A 19039-nucleotide genomic window follows, 5' to 3' on the forward strand; every position below is an offset into this window, starting at 1 on the left:
AGACAACATATTTGATGTTCAAACTGATTCATTCAATCATTAACTTTAGAATTTGATGCCAGCAACATGTGATAAAGAAGTTGGGAAAGGTGACAATAAATACTGATAAAGTTGAGGAATGCTCATCAAACACTTATTTGGAACATCCCACAGGTGAACAGCTAAATTGGGAACAGGTGGGTGCCATGATTGGGTATAAAAGTAGATTCCATGAAATGCTCAGTCGTTCACAAACAAGGATGGGGCGAGGGTCACCACTTTGTGAACAAATGCGTGAGCAAATTGTTGAACAGTTTAAGAAAAAACCTTTCTCAACCAGCTATTGCAGGGAATTTAGGGATTTCCCCATCTACGGTCCGTAATATCATCAAAGGTTTCAGAAAATCTGGAGAAATCACTGCACGTAAGCAGCTAAGCCCGTGACCTTTGATCCCTCAGGCTGTACTGCATCAACAAGCGACATCAGTGTGTAAAGGATATCACCACATGGGCTCAGGAACACTTCAGAAACCCACTGTCAGTAACTACAGTTGGTCGTTACATCTGTAAGTGCAAGTTAAAACTCTCCTATGCAAGGCGAAAACAGTTTATCAACAACACCCAGAAACGCCGTCGGCTTCGCTGGGCCTGAGCTCATCTAAGATGGACTGATACAAAGTGGAAAAGTGTTCTGTGGTCTGACGAGTCCACATTTCAAATTGTTTTTGGAAACTGTGGCCGTCGTGTCCTCCGGACCAAAGAAGAAAAGAACCATCCGGATTGTTCTAGGCGCAAAGTTGAAAAGCCAGCACCTGTGATGGTATGGGGGTGTATTAGTGCCCAAGACATGGGTAACTTACACATCTGTGAAGGCGCCATTAATGCTGAAAGGTACATACAGGTTTTGGAGCAACATATGTTGCCATCCAAGCAACGTTACCATGGACGCCCCTGCTTATTTCAGCAAGACAATGCCAAGCCACGCGTTACATCAACGTGGCTTCATTGTAAAAGGGTGCTGGTACTAGACTGGCCTGCCTGTAGGCCAGACCTGTCTCCCATTGAAAATGTGTGGCGCATTATGAAGCCTAAAATACCACAATGGAGACCCCCGGACTGTTGAACAACTTAAGCTGTACATCAAGCAAGAATGGGAAAGAATTCCACCTGAGAAGCTTAAAAAATGTGTCTCCTCAGTTCCCAAACGTTTACTGAGTGTTGTTAAAAGGAAAGGCCATGTAACACAGTGGTGAACATGCCCTTTCCCAACTACTTTGGCACGTGTTGCAGCCATGAAATTCTAAGCTAATTATTATTTGAAAAAAATAAATAAAGTTTATGAGTTTGAACATCAAATATCTTGTCTTTGTAGTGCATTCAACTGAATATGGGTTGAAAATTATTTGCAAATCATTGTATTCCGTTTATATTTACATCTAACACAATTTCCCAACTCATATGGAAACAGGGTTTGTAGTAGATGGTAGGTAGTTAGGTATCATAGATGGTAGGTAGGTAGGTAGGTAGGTAGGTATCATACCATCATAGCTATTGATAAGTAGATGGTAGGTAGGTATCATACCATCATAGTTACTACTGGGTAAATGGTAGGTATGTAGGTATCATAGATGGTTGGTAGGTATGTAGGTATCATAGCGTCATCGTTATAGTAGATGGTAGGTAGGTAGGTATCATAGATGGTAGGTAGGTAGGTAGGTAGGTAGGTATCATACCATCATAGTTACTAATGGGTAAATGGTAGGGGTAGGTATCATAAATGGTTGGTAGGTAGGTAGGTAACATAGCATCATAGTTACAGTAGATTGTAGGTAGGTAGGTATCATAGATGGTTGGTAGGTAGGTAGGTGGGTATCACAGCGTCATTGTTTTAGTAGATGGTAGGTAGGTAGGTGGGTATCATAGATGGTAGGTAGGTAGGTGGGTATCATACAATCATAGTTATTAATGGTAGGTAGGTAGGTCGGTCGGTCGGTAGGTAGGTGGGTATCATAGCATTATAGTTATTAATGGGTAGATGGTAGATAGGTTGGTAGGTATCATACAATCATAGTTACTAATGGATAGATGATAGGTAGGTAGATGGGTATCATACATCATAGATATTGATGAGTAGATGGTAGGTAGGTACATAGGTAGGTAGGTAGGTAGGTATCATACAATGATAATTATCGATGGGTAGTTGGGAGGTAGGTTGGTCTCATACCATCATAGTTATTTATGGGTATATGGTTGGTAGGTAGGTAGGTAGGTAGGTAGGTAGGTAGGTAGGTAGGTAGGTAGGTAGGTAGGTAGATATCATACCATCATACTTACGAATACATAGATGGTAGGTAGGTAGGTATCATATCATCATAATTATTGATGAGTAGATGGTAAGTAGGTAGGTAGGTAGGCAGGTAGGTAGGTAGGTAGGTAGGTAGGTAGGTAGGTAGGTAGGTATCATACCATCATAGTTACTAATACATAGATGGTAGGTAGGTAGGTATCATATCATCATAATTATTGATGAGTAGATGGTAAGTAGGTAGGTAGGTAGGTAGGTAGGTAGGCAGGTAGGTAGGTAGGTAGGTAGGTAGGTAGGTAGGTAGGTAGGTATCATACCATCATAGTTACTAATACGTAGATGTTAGGTAGGTAGGTAGGTAGGCAGCATGCCATCATAGTTATTGATAAGTAGATGGTAGGTAGGTAGGTAGGTAGGTAGTTAGGTAGGTAGGTAGGTAGGTAGGTATCATACAATTATAATTATTGATGGGTAGTTGGGAGGTAGGTTGGTCTCATACCATCATAGTTATTGATGGGTATATGGTAGGTAGGTAGGTAGGTAGGTAGGTAGGTAGGTAGGTAGGTAGGTAGGTAGGTAGGTAGGTAGGTAGGTAGGTATATCATAGTAATATGAAGGTATCTAGCGAGCTCGCTAGGTAGATAAGTAGATATGTCGGCTGGTAACATATCATAGCTGTTATAGATGGTAGGTAGGTAGGTGGGTATCATGCTATCATAGTTATTGATGGGTAGATGGTAGGTAGGTAGATAATTGGGTAGGTTGGGAAGTAGTTGGGTGGGATTGTAATATGTTGGTAGATGCTGGGTGGATTGGTATATATCATAGTTTATGGCTATCACAGATAAGTATATGGTTCTTAGGTAGGTAGTTAGGTAGGTATGCAGACAGTTAGGTAAATAGGGAAATAGGTAGGCACTTAAGGCACATAGGTAACTAGCTCAATAGGTAGGTACGTGGGTGGATTTGATGTTAGGTATGAAGGTAAATAGGTATCATGAAATAGGTACAATCAAAGGTATCATAGATAATGGGTAGATTGGTAGGTGAGTAGGTAGGTATCATATAGTCATCATAGATGGTAGATAGCTAGTTACTGTAGGTGGTTGGGTAGAGTGGAAAGTAAGTATTATATAGAGATGGTAGGTAGGTAAGGTGGTTGGCGGGCATGTTTAATTCGGTGTCGTATTGTTGAAGAAATATCACTTTAAAATCTGTACGTCTCACCAACGCCGCTAGGTGGCGCTCCGTTTGGCACGCCGTTGTAACAGTCGTCCATCTTGGCCTTGTCTTTGATCTGCAGCGTGATGATCTGGCTGGAGATCATGGCCTCGAAGCCTACGACAATGGCTTTCTCCTCCAGCGGGTAGATGAAGATCCCTGCCGGACAACACCAAACAAAACCCAATGGAGCCCCCGCGCTTCCTCAGAACTTAGCCAACTCACCTTCAATGGTAGGTAGGTAGGTAAGTAGGTAGGTTGGTAGGTAGGTAGGTAGGTAAGTAGGTAGGTAGGTAGGTAGGTAGGTAGGTAGGTAAGTAGGTAGGTAGGTAGGTAGGTAGGTAGGTAGGTAGGTGGGTATCATACCATCATAGTTATTAATGGGTAGATAGTAGGTCGATAGGTATCATAAATGGTAGGTAGGTAGGTGGGTATCATACCATCATAGTTACTAATGGGTAGATGGTAGGTAGGTAGGTAGGTAGGTAGGTAGGTAGGTAGGTAGGTAGGTAGGTAGGTAGGTAGGTAGGTAGGTAGGTAGGTGGTATCATACCATCATAGCTACTAATGGGTAGGTAGGTAGGTGGGTATCACACCATCATAGTTACTAATGGGCAGATGGTAGGTAGGTAGGTAGGTAGGTAGGTAGGTAGGTAGGTAGGTAGGTAGGTAGGTAGGTAGGTAGGTAGGTGGGTATCACACATCATAGTTACTAATTGGTAGATGTAGGTAGGTAGGTAGGTAGGTAGGTAGGTAGGTAGGTGGGTATCATACCATCATAGTTATTAATGGGTAGACGGTAGGTAGGTAGGTAGGTAGGTAGGTAGGTAGATAGGTAGGTAGGTAGGTAGGTAGGTAGGTAGGTAGGTGGGTATCATACCATCATAGTTATTAATGGGTAGATGGTAGGTCGATAGCTATCATTGATGGTAGGTGGGTATCATACCATCATAGTTATTAATGGGTAGATGGAAGGTAGGTAGGTAGGTAGGTAGGTAGGTGGGTACCATACCATCATAGTTATTAATGGGTAGATGGAAGGTAGATGGGTATCATAGATGGTAGGTAGGTAGGTAGGTAGGTGGGTATCATACCATCATAGTTACTGATGGGTAGATGGTAGGTAGGTAGGTAGGTAGGTAGGTAGGTGGGTACCATACCATCATAGTTATTAATGGGTAGATGGAAGGTAGATGGGTATCATAGATGGTAGGTAGGTAGGTAGGTAGGTGGGTATCATACCATCATAGTTACTGATGGGTAGATGGTAGGTAGGTAGGTAGGTGGGTACCATACCATCATAGTTATTAATGGGTAGATGGAAGGTAGATGGGTATCATAGATGGTAGGTAGGTAGGTAGGTAGGTGGGTATCATACCATCATAGTTACTGATGGGTAGATGGTAGGTAGGTAGGTAGGTAGGCAGGCAGGTTGGTAGGTAGGTAGGTAGGTAGGTAGGTAGGTAGGTAGGTAGGTAGGTAGGTAGGTAGGTAGGTAGGTAGGTAGGTAGGTAGGTAGGTAGGTAGGTAGGTATCATACCATCATAGTTACTAATGGGTAGATGGTAGGTAGGTAGGTAGGTAGGTAGGTAGGTAGGTGGGTATCATATCATCATAGTTACTCATGGGTAGGTAGGTAGGTAGGTAGGTAGGTAGGTAGGTAGGTAGGTAGGTAGGTAGGTAGGTAGGTAGGTAGGTAGGTGGGTGGGTGGGTATCATACCATCATAGTTACTAATTGGTAGATGGTAGGTAGGTAGGTAGGTAGGTAGGTAGGTAGGTAGGTAGGTAGGTAGGTAGGTATCTTACATCATAGTTATTAATGGGTAGATGGTAGGTATGTAGGTCGATATCATTCCATCATAGTTACTGATGGGTAGATGGTAGGTAGGTAGGTAGGTAGGTAGGTAGGTAGGTAGGTATCATACCATCATAGTTACTAATTGGTAGATGATAGGTAGGTAGGTAGGTAGGTAGGTATCATACATCATAGTTATTAATGGGTAGATGGTAGGTAGGTAGGTCAATATCATACCATCATAGTTACTGATGGGTAGATGGTAGGTAGGTAGGTAGGTAGGTAGGTAGGTAGGTAGGTAGGTAGGTAGGTAGGTAGATATCATACCATCATAGTTACTAATTGGTAGATGATAGGTAGGTAGGTAGGTAGGTAGGTAGGTATCAAACATCATAGTTATTAATGGGTAGATGGTAGGTAGGTAGGTCGGTATCATACCATCATAGTTACTGATGGGTAGATGGTAGGTAGGTAGGTAGGTAGGTAGGTAGGTAGGTAGGTAGGTAGGTAGGTAGGTAGGTAGGTAGGTAAGTAGGTAGGTAGGTAGGAACTCACCTTCGATGGCGTGGTCCTCTATGTTTTCGTACGCCATGGAAGCGGTCATGGCCTGGGTGTAGCCTCTGACGCAGGAAGTGATGTCAGAGATGCTAAGGGGTAGAGGGCTCCGGTTCTCCTTGTTGATGAGTCCCGGCATGGCGCTGAAAAAAACAACAACTAGAAGTTAAGTGGAACCTCTAAATCAGTGGCTTTCAAACTGTGGTCTGGTCCCTCGATTAACCCTCTAGGAGACCTGAGACCTTTATGGGTCTTTTTAATTGCCTTGCTTTCTGCAACGGAATTTTCATTGGAAAGGTTAGCGGTATGAAATATGGCCACAGGACTTGTAAAGGAATTCATCTCAAAATCTGCATTGTCTGTTCTTTGCTGAATTATTTTTACCACCAGCTATTGAGTGAGTATACATTGGAGTTCCCCGGGACCCTTTTCTCCCCCATTGACTCCCTTTATAATGCCCATGTTTCCATATACTGTAAACCTGGTATTTTATCATGCTTATTCCATGAAAAACAAATAAATCCAAGCATTTACCTTTAAAATATGTGCAAACCCTGTTTGAGGTGTAATTTGCCCCCTCTACCACTAGTACCAGGTGTTCATATTAGACGCATAGTTGCTTTGAATCTGCCAACAACTTACAGAAGGGATCCCCAAACCTTTTGACTCGGGGGTCGCATTGGGTTAAAAGAAAAAATGTGGGGGCCGGGCTGTATGTAACTTGTCGGAGGCAGATATTTACATATATCCGAATTTAAGTGTTACTTCTTTTATTTCATAATCATATTACAAAACAGCTAGTGTTTTTCTTCCAATTGTGGTCTTTTGGTTGTCTGCAAATACTGTGTGCTAACATTGAGTGTGGAATGTAAGAAAGAGAGATACTCCTTCCTCTTATCTATCCTTATGTCCAGGTGCGGAGGACAATGGGCATGTGTTTGGGCTGGAGGGACAAGACTGTGAGGGTGGGAGGGAGAGAGACTTGAGAGAGGAGAGGGGTTTTTCATTGGAGTGGGGCAGACCATTTTGAGCGGCGCAATTGAATGTTCTATGCTGGACTGGTCTCGGTATATTTACAAAGCTTTGCAAATATATTACAAAATACCTATTCTGTCTCTGGTGGTTCTTCTACTCAGCTTTAAGTGTCGTAAAGAGCTTGGGAGCGACCTGCGACTTGAATTCCCTGGGAGGAACAACTGGTCCAAACGCAACAAACTGTATATATATATATATATATATATATATATATATATATATATATATATATATATATATATATATATATATATATATATAGATAAACCCCAAAACCTGTGAAGTTGGTATGTTGTGTAAATGATAAATACAATGATTTGAAAATCCTTTTCAACTTATATTCAATTGAATAGACTGCAAAGACAAGATATTTAATGTTCCAACTGGAAAACGTTGTTATTTTTTGCAAATATTAGCTCATTTGGAATTTGATGCCTGCAACATGTTTACAAAAGCCGACACAAGTGGCAAAAAAGACTTGAGAAACACATCAAGCACTTATTTGGAACATCCCACAGATGAACAGGCTAATTGGGAACAGGTGGGTATAAAAGCAGCTTCCATGAAATGCTCAGTCATTCACAAACAAGGATGGGGCGAGGGTCACCACTTTGTCAACAAATGTGTGAGCAAATTGTCGAAAAATTTCAGAACAACATTTCTCAACCAGCTATTGCAAGGAATTTAGGGATTTCCCCATCTACGGTCCGTAATATCATCAAAAGGTTCAGAGAATCTGGAGAAATCAAGGACCTTCGATCCTTAAGGCATCAAAAAGCGACATCAGTGTGTAAAGGATATCCCCACATGGGCTCAGGAACACTTCAGAAAACCACTGTCAGTAACTACAGTTTGTCGCTACATCTGTAAGTGCAAGTTAAAACTCTACTATACAAAGCGAAAGCAATTTATCAACAACACCCAGAAACGACGCCGGCTTTGCTGGGTCCAAGCTCATCTAAGATGGACTGATATAAAGTGGAAAAGTGTTCTGTGGTCTGACAAGTCCACATTTCAAATTGTTTTTGTAAACTGTGGACGTTGTGTCCTCCGGACCAAAGAGGAAAAGAACCATGTGATGGTATGGGGGTGTATTAGTGCCAAAGGCATGGGTAACTTACACATCTATGAAGGCACCATCAATGCTGAAAGGTACATACAGGTTTTGGAGCAACATATGTGTCATGTCTGTGTGATCATGTTTTGTTTTAGTCATGTTCGGTTTTGTTTTTGGACTTTTTGTGCACTTTTGTTTTGTTTTGTCACCATAGCAACCCATTAGTTTTCACCTGTCACGTCACGTACCTGTTTCACGTTTTGAGTCACGCACCTGTTTTCGTTAACCATGTGGGTAGTATTTAAGTTCATTGTTTTCAGTTCGTCGTTCTGGCGAAATCCCAGATTCATACCCCTGTCACACTTTTACCTCTGCGCACTTCATAGTCCATGTCAAGTAAGTTTTTTTTGTTTATTAATGCCACAGTTAGTGTTTTTGTTTAATTGTTCACAGTTTTTTGCCCACGTGCAAGTCTTTTTGTTTCGTTAGTCAAGTTTGTACATCCGCCTTGAGCGCGCTTTTTGTTCCTTTGAGTGTTATAAATAAATATGTATTCACCTTCACGCCATGACCAGTCCAGCTTTACTTGCATCTCGGGAAAACAAACACACCATAGTCCACGTCTTGACAATATGTTGCCATCCAAGCAACGTTATCATGGACGCCCCTGCTTATTACAGCAAGACAACGCCAAGCCACATTCCTATTCAATTGAATATAAGTTGAAAAGGATTTGCAAATCATCGTATTCTGTTTTTATTTACCATTTACACAACGTGCCAACTTCACTGGTTTTGGGTTTTGTACATAGTTTTTAGCTGTTCTTTTTTAATTTGAAAAAAGAACAGAACTTTGACTTTTCAGTATGTGGCTCTTGGCGGGAAAAGTTTGGACACCCCTGAACTAAAGTATCAAAAGTACTGATATATTGATTTGAGGATTATTTCCGTATCGATCCGCACATCACTGAGATGAAGGTGAAATGTTAATATGATAAAGAGTTGGGTGGATACTAACTAACCATGGCAAAATGATGAGATTAGGGCTGTGTTGTATCCATTTGTTATGCATGTTCATAAATGTCCACTGCAAAAGACGCTGGAGAATATGTAATTATGATGGATTAGCCTTTTTAGAACGTAGAGAGCATATTTTTCTCCATCGTACGACTCGCAGCGTAATTGTCCATTAGAGCGCATCAGGATTTACGGGCAGTCTGATCTCATTAAGCAGGGGCGGCAGGTAACTAAAGGTCAAAGCGGCGAAGGCGGGATGGTCCTCAGCAACACCACGGCGAGGAAAACCAGTACGGAGGAGAGCGCTCAGCATTCCCAATTATGGAAATGAATCCATGAAATCCCGCGTGGCTTTGTCTGATTCGAGCGCATCAGCACCGCGCCGTCGCCGCTTATGACGAAAGCCATTTCCATAGAGACGGATCGGCTCGCAGAACACAGCGGCAAGGACCAGGCAACCGATTTAGATTCAGATTTCATACTTGAAATAAAGATTTCTGCTTTTTTCACGAATCAAATACAAAAACATGTTTAACTCGATGAGGCAATTCCTGAAGGAAGTGTGTGTGAATGCTCCAATCCTGAAGGTGAACTGAAATGCTGACAAAATGTGGTGTGAATGTAAGAATAGTTTGAAATGGTTTGAATGTTATAAATAAATAATGATAAATGGGTTGTACTTGTATAGCGCTTTTCTACCTTCAAGGTACTCAAAGCGCTTTGACACTACTTCCACATTTACCCATTCACACACACATTCACACACTGATGGAGGGAGCTGCCATGCAAGGCGCTAACCAGCACCCATCAGGAGCAAGGGTGAAGTGTCTTGCTCAGGACACAACGGACATGACGAGGTTGGTTCTAGGTGGGGATTGAACCAGGGACCCTCGGGTTGCACACGGCCACTCTTCCGCTGCGCCACGCCGTCCCCCTGTTGAATAGTTTGAATTTCCAGGAAAAAAACGAATTTGGTTTGGAACTTGGGAATGTGTTAGTTGGAATGTCCTGGATGAGTGTAATGTGTTGATGTTGGAACGGTTTGAATAGGTTGAAAAATGCGCGAATTGTGCAACTAGGAAAAATGTCCCATTCATTTCAATGGGAACTTCCTGGAATTTAGGGAAAAGTGGGATTTTTTTGAAAATGATTAGGAGCATGAATGTCCTGAATGAGCTGAATTGGTTGGTGTTGGAATTGTTTAAATCAGTGAATAATTTTTTAAGTAGTAAGTGTTTTTTAAATTGAGAAATTGTATTATGGAATTCCTGGAATTTTGGGGAAACCGAGAATGTTTCTAGTTCCTGAACCAACTAGTTTTTTTTTTGTCCTGACTAAGAAAAATGTTTTGAGAGTGGAACGGTTGAAATGGATTGAAAAATGTAAAAGGAGTAGTCAAATGAAAAATGTTGGAAAAAGGGTCTGAAAAAAAAAAAAGGAATTCCTGGTAATTTGTTGAATGTGGAAAAATTATGGTTAAGAATTATGAAGGTGGAATGGTCTGAATCGGTCGAAAAACATGGGAATTGTGGAAGTTTAAAAAATGGACAATTCATTTTGAATGGTGGAAATGTCCCTGAAAACTAGGAATTCTCGGAAATCCGGGAATTTTTTTAAATTGGAGAACTTGGGAAACTCTTAGTTTGAATGTCCAGGATGAGTGGAATGTGTTGATGTTGGAACGGTTTGAATAGGTTGAAAAATGTGGGAATTGTGCAACTTGGAAAAATGTCCCATTCATTTCAATGGGAACTTTCTGGAATTTAGGGAAAAGTGGGATTTTTCAAAAAATGATTAGGAGCATGAATGTCCTGAATGAGCTGAATTGGTTGGTGTTGGAATTGTTTAAATCAGTGAATAATTTTTTTAAGTAGTAAATGTTTTTTAATTGAGAAATTGTATTATGGAATTCCTGGAATTTTGGGAAAACCGAGAATGTTTCTAGTTCCTGAACCAACTAGTTGTTTTTTTGTCCTGACTAAGAAAAATGTTTTGAGAGTGGAACGGTTGAAATGGATTGAAAAATGTAAAAGGAGTAGACAAATGAAAAAGGTTAGAAAAAGGGTCTGGAAAAAAAACCAGGAATTCCTGGTAATTTGTTGAATGTGGAAAAATTATGGTTAAGAATTATGAAGGTGGAATGGTTTGAATCGGTCGAAAAACATGGGAATTGTGGAAGTTTAAAAAATGGACAATTCATTTTGAATGGTGGAAATGTCCCTGAAAACTAGGAATTCTCGGAAATCCGGGAATTTTTTTAAATTGGAGAACTTGGGAAACTCTTAGTTTGAATGTCCAGGATGAGTGGAATGTGTTGATGTTGGAACGGTTTGAATAGGTTGAAAAATGTGGGAATTGTGCAACTTGGAAAAATGTCCCATTCATTTCAATGGGAACTTTCTGGAATTTAGGGAAAAGTGGGATTTTTCAAAAAATTATTAGGAGCATGAATGTCCTGAATGAGCTGAATTGGTTGGTGTTGGAATTGTTTAAATCAGTGAATAATTTTTTTAAGTAGTAAATGTTTTTTAATTGAGAAATTGTATTATGGAATTCCTGGAATTTTGGGAAAACCGAGAATGTTTCTAGTTCCTGAACCAACTAGTTGTTTTTTTGTCCTGACTAAGAAAAATGTTTTGAGAGTGGAACGGTTGAAATGGATTGAAAAATGTAAAAGGAGTAGTCAAATGAAAAATGTTGGAAAAAGGGTCTGAAAAAAAAACAGGAATTCCTGGTAGTTTGTTGAACGTGTAAAAATTATGGTTAAGAATTATGAAGGTGGAATGGTTTGAATCGGTCGAAAAATATGGGAATTGTGGAAGTTTAAAAAATGGACAATTCATTTTGAATGGGGGAAATGTCCCTGAAAACTAGGAATTCTCGGAATTTTTTTAAAATTGGAGAACTTGGGAAACTCTTAGTTTGAATGTCCAGGATGAGTGGAATGTGTTGATGTTGAAACGGTTTGAATAGGTTGAAAAATGTGGGAATTGTGCAACTTGGAAAAATGTCCCACTCATTTCAATGGGAACTTCCTGGAATTTTCGGAATTTGGGGAAAAGCAGGATTTTTTAATAAATGATTAAGAGCATTAATGTTCTGAATGAGCTGAATTGGTTGGTGTTGGAATTGTTTAAATAGGTCAAGAAATGTTGAAGTAGTAACAGTTATTTAATTGAGAAATGGCATTACGGAATTCCTGGAATTTCGGGAAAACAGGGAATGTTTCTAGTTCCTAAACCAACTTGGTTTTTCGTCCTGATTTAGAGGAATGTTTTTACGGTGGAACGGTTGAAATGGATTGAAAAATGTGGCTTGTGCAGCCCTTTGAGACACTTGTGATTTAGGGCTATATAAATAAACATTGATTGATTGATTGAAATGTAAAAGAAGTAGTCAAACGAAAACGGTTGGAAACAGTGTTGGAAAAGAAACAGGACTTCCTGGAAATGTGTTGAATGTGGAAAAATTATGGTTTAAATGTTTAGGATGAGTTGAATGTGTTGAAGGTGGAATGGTTTGAACCGGTTGAAAAATATGGGAATTGTGGAAGTTTAAAAAATGGACAATTCATTTTGAATGGGGGAAATGTCCCAGAAAACTAGGAATCCTCGGAAATCCGGGAATTTTTTTTAAATTGGAGAACTTGGGAAACTCTTAGTTTGAATGTCCAGGATGAGTGGATTGTGTTGATGTTGGAACGGGTTGAATAGGTTGAAAAATGTGGGAATTGTGCAACTTGGAAAAATGTCCCATTCATTTCAATGGGAACTTCCTGGAATTTTCATAATTTTGGGAAAAGCAGGAATTTAAAAATTAAATGATTAGGAGCATGAATGCCCTGAATGAGATGATTTGTTTGCTGTTGGAATTGTTTAAATCGGTCAAGAAATGTTGAAGTAGTAACAGTTATTTAATTGAGAAATGGTATTACGGAATTCCTGGAATTTCGGGGAAACCGGCAATGTTTCTAGTTCCTAAACCAATTTTTTTTTTGTCCTGACTAAGAAAAAAATTTTGACAGTGGAACGGTTGAAATGGATTGAAAAACTTAAAAGGAGTAGTCAAACGAAAAAGGTTGGAAATAGTGTTGGAAAAAAAAACAGGAATTCCTGGAAATTTGTTGAACGTGGAAAAATTATGGTTTAAATGTCTAGGGTGAGTTGAATGTGTTGAAGGTGGAATGGTTTGAATCGGTTGAAAAATATGGGAATTGTGGAAGTTTAAAAAATGGACAATTCATTTTGAATGGGGGAAATGTCCCTAAAAAATAGGAATTCTCAGAAATCCGGGATTTTTTTAAAATTGGAGAACTTGGGAAACTCCTAGTTTGAATGTCCAGGATGAGTGGAATGTGTTGATGTTGGAACGGTTTGAATAGGTTGAAAAATGTGTGAATTGTGCAACTTGGAAAAATGTCCCATTCATTTCAATGGGAACCTCCTGCAAATTTGGGAATTTTGGGAAAAGTTCACTGGCTCGAGATGGTTTAGCCTGTTAGCCTGTTAGCTCTCGAGTCTGGTTGTTACCAAATTGAGATGAATGAAGCGGATAAAGTGAAAACTGTCTTTGTTACCCCGTTAGAGTTCTGGGAGTTTAATTGCATGCCGCAAGGCGTTACCAATGCTCCCTCAACTTTCCAGCGCCTCATGGAAAAGTGCATGACAGATCTTCACTTGAAAGAAGTTCTTGTGTTTCTTGATGATTTGATTGTCTTTTCACGAACCTTGGAGGAGCATGAAGAGCGCCTGCTACGAGTCGTCAACCGATTGAAGGAACATGGCCTCAAGTTATCCCTGGAGAAGTGCAAGTTCTTCCAAACCTCTGTACGGTACCGGGGTCATGTGGTGTCTGAGCAGGGAGGGATGACTGATCCAGAGAAGATTTCAGCCTTAAAGACCTGGCCAATTCCACGCACTCTGAGAGAGCTAAAATCCTCTTTAGGATTTGCCAGTTACTACCGGAGGTTCATCCCGGGATATGCCGCTATAGCCAAGCCCCTAGTGATGGGATCGGCAGTTCTTTTGACTGTACTGAATCACTAGAATCAGTTCCTTAAATTGAGTCGTTCAAAAAATTTGTTCACCGAATCTCCCCCCTCCCCACCCCCCAAATAGGAGGGGCGGGGGCGTGCGTAGTACAGTACAGTGCAGACATTCGCGGGAGAAGCAGGGTGAACGGGAGTCCCTACACAGCTCTGTGCATGCAGTACACCAGGCAGTGAGTGACTGACACAGCGCCACAGTCAGCACAGTTCAGTACGTGAACCTGAATCACTTCTGTAGCAGCAGTTCTGTGTGCAGGTCGGCGAATCATGAGTCAGTCAGTAACAGCTTCCCCAACGGCAGATCTCGGTGTGTGTCAGTTCGCGAACGACACAAGCCCTCAGCACCCAATGAACGACGCGCACAGTGACTGAACGAGAGCCTCAATGTGACGTCCCCCTCCGCAACACAGTCAGTTCTCTGTGTCAGTAGGTTTGCGAGTCTTGATTCTGTCGTTCACTGAGTGATTCATGTCGTTAATCGGCGGTGAACGAATCGTTCGCTCAGTCCCTCCCCCCCCCCCCATGATGAGTAGCTGGCTGCGTCGTTCGTCGACGTCGAGGGTTCAGTGAGTCACAGGATGCGCCAGTTCCACTCATACCGGCATGGTCGCGGCGGAGCTCAACTGAACTGAGAAAGGAACGAATCAGTTCATGAATCAAAAGATTCGTTCACGAACGACACAACATTACAAGCCACTGAATGACTTGACAACCACCCCGTAGTTCTGGACAGAGACGGTCCAATCACAAGTCACACGCCTCGACCCATACACCGTTTGGAGGAAGGTGGTTGTCGGAATGTCAGAGTGCCTTTGAAAACCTGATTGAGCACCTAACTACTGCACATGTTCTGGGGTTTGCAGACCCGAAGAAGCCATACATCTTACATCCAGATGCGAGTGCCACAGGTCTCCGCGCAGCTCTTTATCAGGAGCAAGATGGTCATTTTAGAGTCATGATGCTAGTCGTGGTTTATCCACCAGTGAATCACGATATTCTGCTCCTAAGCTGGAATTCCTAGCATTGAAATGGAGCATTACAGCAAAATGTTATGATTATCTGTATGGCGCTAACTTTGTTGTGGTTACAGACAACAACCCATTGACATACATCCTGACATCCGCCAAACTTGATGCTGCTAGTCACCGTTGGCTTGCTGCACTTTCAACGTCCACCTTCACGCTTCAGTATCGGGCTGGCAAGCAAAACCTTGACGCTGACGCGCTGTCACGTCGTTCCCATGATTCATCTCTTGATACTTCTTCTGATCTAGATCTCGTCCGTCAGTTCACCATAGGGCACAGCAGTGCGCCAGGATATGAAATTTCCCCAGAAGTTGTTGCAGCCATTTGCCAAAGTCCATCCATCCATCCATTTTCTACCGCTTATTCCCTTCGGGGTCGTGGGGGGCGCTGGAGCCTATCTCAGCTACAATCGGGCGGAAGGCGGGGTACACCCTGGACAAGTCGCCACCTCATCGCAGGGCCAACACAGATAGACAGACAACATTCACACACTAGGGACCATTTAGTGTTGCCAATCAACCTATCCCCAGGTGCATGTCTTTAGAGGTGGGAGGAAGCCGGAGTACCCGGAGGGAACCCACGCAGTCACGGAGAGAACATGCAAACTCCACACAGAAAGATCCCGAGCCCGGGATTGAACCCAAGACTACTCAGGACCTTCGTACTGTGAGGCAGATGCACTAACCCCTTTTCCACTGTGCTGCCCCAAAGTCGTCTAGTGAAAAACTGCAGTTCAACCAGTTCTACTGACTACCTTCCCATCACACTGGTTGAGTCCATGACCACCTCTGCCAAAGCCATCGCTGAGAGCTAGCTTGACGAGAATCAGCATGGGTTGCTAGTTGTTCCAGCCTTGTCTATTGAGGATATCAGGGAGAAACAGAGATCTGATCAATCCATCCGACAGGTTATTCACCAGTTGGAAACGGGAGAGCATGTACCCCCAACAGTGAGACACGAGCTTCCCGAATTGGCATTGCTTCGTCGAGAATTGAACCGCCTGGAATTGATGGATGGTGTCCTCTACAGGAGAAGGCAAGATGGAGATGAAATACTTTTCCAGCTCGTTTTACCAGAAGGGTTGAGGGCCTTGGTTCTGACAAGTCTTCATAATGACACGGGACACCGAAGTGTTGAGCGAACACTAGACCTGGTACGCTCTAGATTTTTTTGGCCACGTATGTCAGCAAATGTTGAGACCAAAATCAGGACTTGTGACGAAAACCCCCACCAGAGGGGGCCGTGCCCTTGGCTAATATCACCACCACTCGGCCACTTGAATTGGTGTGTACGGGTTGTCTTTCTCTAGAACCTGACCAGAGTAACACCAAAGACATACTTGTTCTTACGGATCACTTTACTAAGTTTGCGTGGCTCTACCTACCCCTAATCAGAAAGCACATACCGTTGCACGTTACTTATTGGAACACTTATACACGGCATACCCAAGAAGCTTCATACTGATCAGGGACCAGACTTTGAGTCTAAGCTCAAAAAAGAACTCTGTGAGGTTGCTGGTATTGTGAAGACAAGAACTACTCCATACCATCCACGAGGGAACCTTGTGGAGCGGTTTAACCGAACTCTATTAAGTATACAATGTGCAATGTGAAATATTTTTACATTGATTTGTAGCATGTATAGGTTACATTATCGTAAAAATAACAGTGATATTGTTTTTCAGTTTACAAATTGTAAAAACAACAACCGCATTTTCGGGGAGAAATTATTTTTTTTAAATAAATAAATACAAATAAATAAAAAACAAGAGCGGTACAGTTTTTCCATTTACAGTAATGCGTTGTAAAAACGACCATAACATTTACCGTAAAAAAATAAATAAATAGCACCTTATCGTAAAAATAACTGTGATATTGTTTTTCAGTTTACACACTGTAAAAGCAACAACCGCATTTTGGGGGGGTAAAACATAAAAAATTAATTAAAAATTAATTTAAAATAACAGCGGTACAGTTTTTCCATTTACAGTAATGCACTGTAAAAACGACCATAGAATTTACAGTAAAAAAAATTGCAGCGTTTTGTAAAAATAACAGTGGTATTGATTTTCAGTTTACACACTGTAAAAACAACAACCATAATTTTGGGGAGAAAAACATAAAAAAAATGAATAAATACAAAAAAAAAAAAAAAAAAATATGCAGTGATACAGTTTTTCCTATTACAGTAATGCACTTTAAAAATGACCATAAAATGTACGGTAAAAAAAAAAAAGGCAACTTATCGTAAAAATAAAAGTGGTATTGATTTTCAGTTTACACACTGTAAAAACAACAACTGGAATTTTTGGGAGAAAAACATTTAAAAAATTAATAAATAAATAAAAATAAATAAAAAATAAACAGCGATACAGTTTTTCTATTTACAGTAATGCACTGTAAAAACAACCATATAATTTACAGTAAAAAAAAATGGCAGCGTTTTGTAAAAATAACAGTGATATTGTTTTTAAGTTTACACACTGTAAAAACAACAACCATAATTTTTGGGAGAAAAACATTAAAAAAAAAAGAATAAATACAAAAAAATGTGTTAAAATAAGCAGTGATACACTTTTTCCATTTATGGTAATGTGCTTTAAAAACGACCATAAAATGTATGGTAAAAAAAAAATGGCAACTTATCGTAAAAATAACAGTGGTATTAATTTTCAGTTTACACACTGTAAAAACAACAACCGGAATTTTTGGGAGAAAAACATTAAAAAAATAAATAAATAAATTAAAAAAAATAAAAAATAAACAGTGATACAGTTTTTCTATTTACAGTAATGCACTGTAAAAACAACCATATAATTTACAGTAAAAGAAAATGGCAGCGTTTTGTAAAAATAACAGTGATATTGTTTTTAAGTTTACACACTGTAAAAACAACAAACGTATTTTGGGGGAAAACATTTTTTTTTTTTTAAATAGATGGATAAATAAAAAAATAACAGCGATACAGTTCTTCCATTTACAGTAATGCACTGTAAAAACGACCATAGAATTTACAATAAAAAATAAATAAAAAATGGCAGCGTATCGTAAAAATAACTGTAATTTTTTTTTTAAGTTTACACACTGTAAAAACAACAACCGTATGTTCGGGGGGGGGAACATAAAATAAAAATAAAAAAATTAACAGCGATACAGTTTTTTGATTTACAGTAATGCACTGTAAAAACGACCATAAAATTTACGGTAAAAAAAAATGTCAGCTTATCTTAAAAATAACAGTGATATTGTTTTTCAGTTTAAACTGTAGAAACAACATCTGTATTTTAGGGGGGTGAGGGGGAAACCGGCAGCTGTGTCGCTAGAATTTGATCGTAAAAACAACATTTACAGTAACGCACTGTAAAAACGAGGGAGAATTTTAGGGTGGAATTCTTCCGACTGACAAATAAAGCGTTTTTGCAGATATGCATTGTTTGGACTTGGCGCACATGTTGAGTGGACCCCTCCTGGCTCACATGACTCACCGTCCACTCCCAGAGGTTTTCTCTGTGCACTCGTCAGTGTCAAAAGCATTGCTGCGGTAACCACCTGTTGAAAGGCGGCGTCTGCGCCATGGAGGACGCACAATGGTTCCGAGCTGCTCCTTCCACGCGTCATCAGCTTACCTTTCATCTGCGTCCGCCGAGGAGCTCTCTGACTCGCCAAGGCCACTGAAGATGAAAGATGTCCTCCTCCGCCTCCTCCTCCTCCTCCTCCTTGCTGCTACAGGTGGCGGCACAGGCGAGGCGGCTCGGGCTGCTGCAGCACTTTAGTGAAGCACAGCAACATGTGGCTGAAAGAAAAAAAACCTTCCTCCTCCTCCTCCTTATCCTCACAATGATGCTGCGAGAGAGGAAGAAGAGGAGGGGTCCAGTGCTGAGGAGGCACATCCCCCTTCTCCTCTCACTCATATTGATTACAACAGTATGATCAATATTGGAGCTTGGTGGTGGGAACTAGGGGTCTTAAAAAAAATAGATTTTCGAATAAACCGCCATTCTTAC

General features: G+C 40.8%; 1 protein-coding gene across 3 annotated transcripts in view; it reads right to left on the reverse strand.

The window, feature by feature from the left end:
• Nucleotides 1-18807, reverse strand: part of vwa5b1 (von Willebrand factor A domain containing 5B1) — a 91873-nt gene extending 73066 nt beyond the window's left edge. For 2 of the 3 annotated variants that reach the window (XR_009810274.1, XM_061924138.1), the window contains exons 1-3: nt 18662-18807; nt 5857-5999; nt 3512-3664 (exon numbers count right to left, since the gene is read on the reverse strand). Coding sequence is in view for 2 of the 3 variants with exons in the window: in XM_061924138.1 (XP_061780122.1) it covers nt 3512-3664; nt 5857-5995 (292 nt within the window). In the remaining variant the exon portion in view is untranslated. Of the gene's footprint in view, nt 1-3511; nt 3665-5856; nt 6000-18520; nt 18552-18661 lie in introns of those variants that run through there. The other variant, XM_061924147.1, reaches the window with a different exon arrangement.
• Between the last annotated feature and the right edge of the window lie 232 nt (nt 18808-19039).

This window comes from Nerophis lumbriciformis, linkage group LG01 (assembly GCF_033978685.3).
Source record: "Nerophis lumbriciformis linkage group LG01, RoL_Nlum_v2.1, whole genome shotgun sequence".
Classification (NCBI taxonomy): domain Eukaryota; kingdom Metazoa; phylum Chordata; class Actinopteri; order Syngnathiformes; family Syngnathidae; genus Nerophis; species Nerophis lumbriciformis.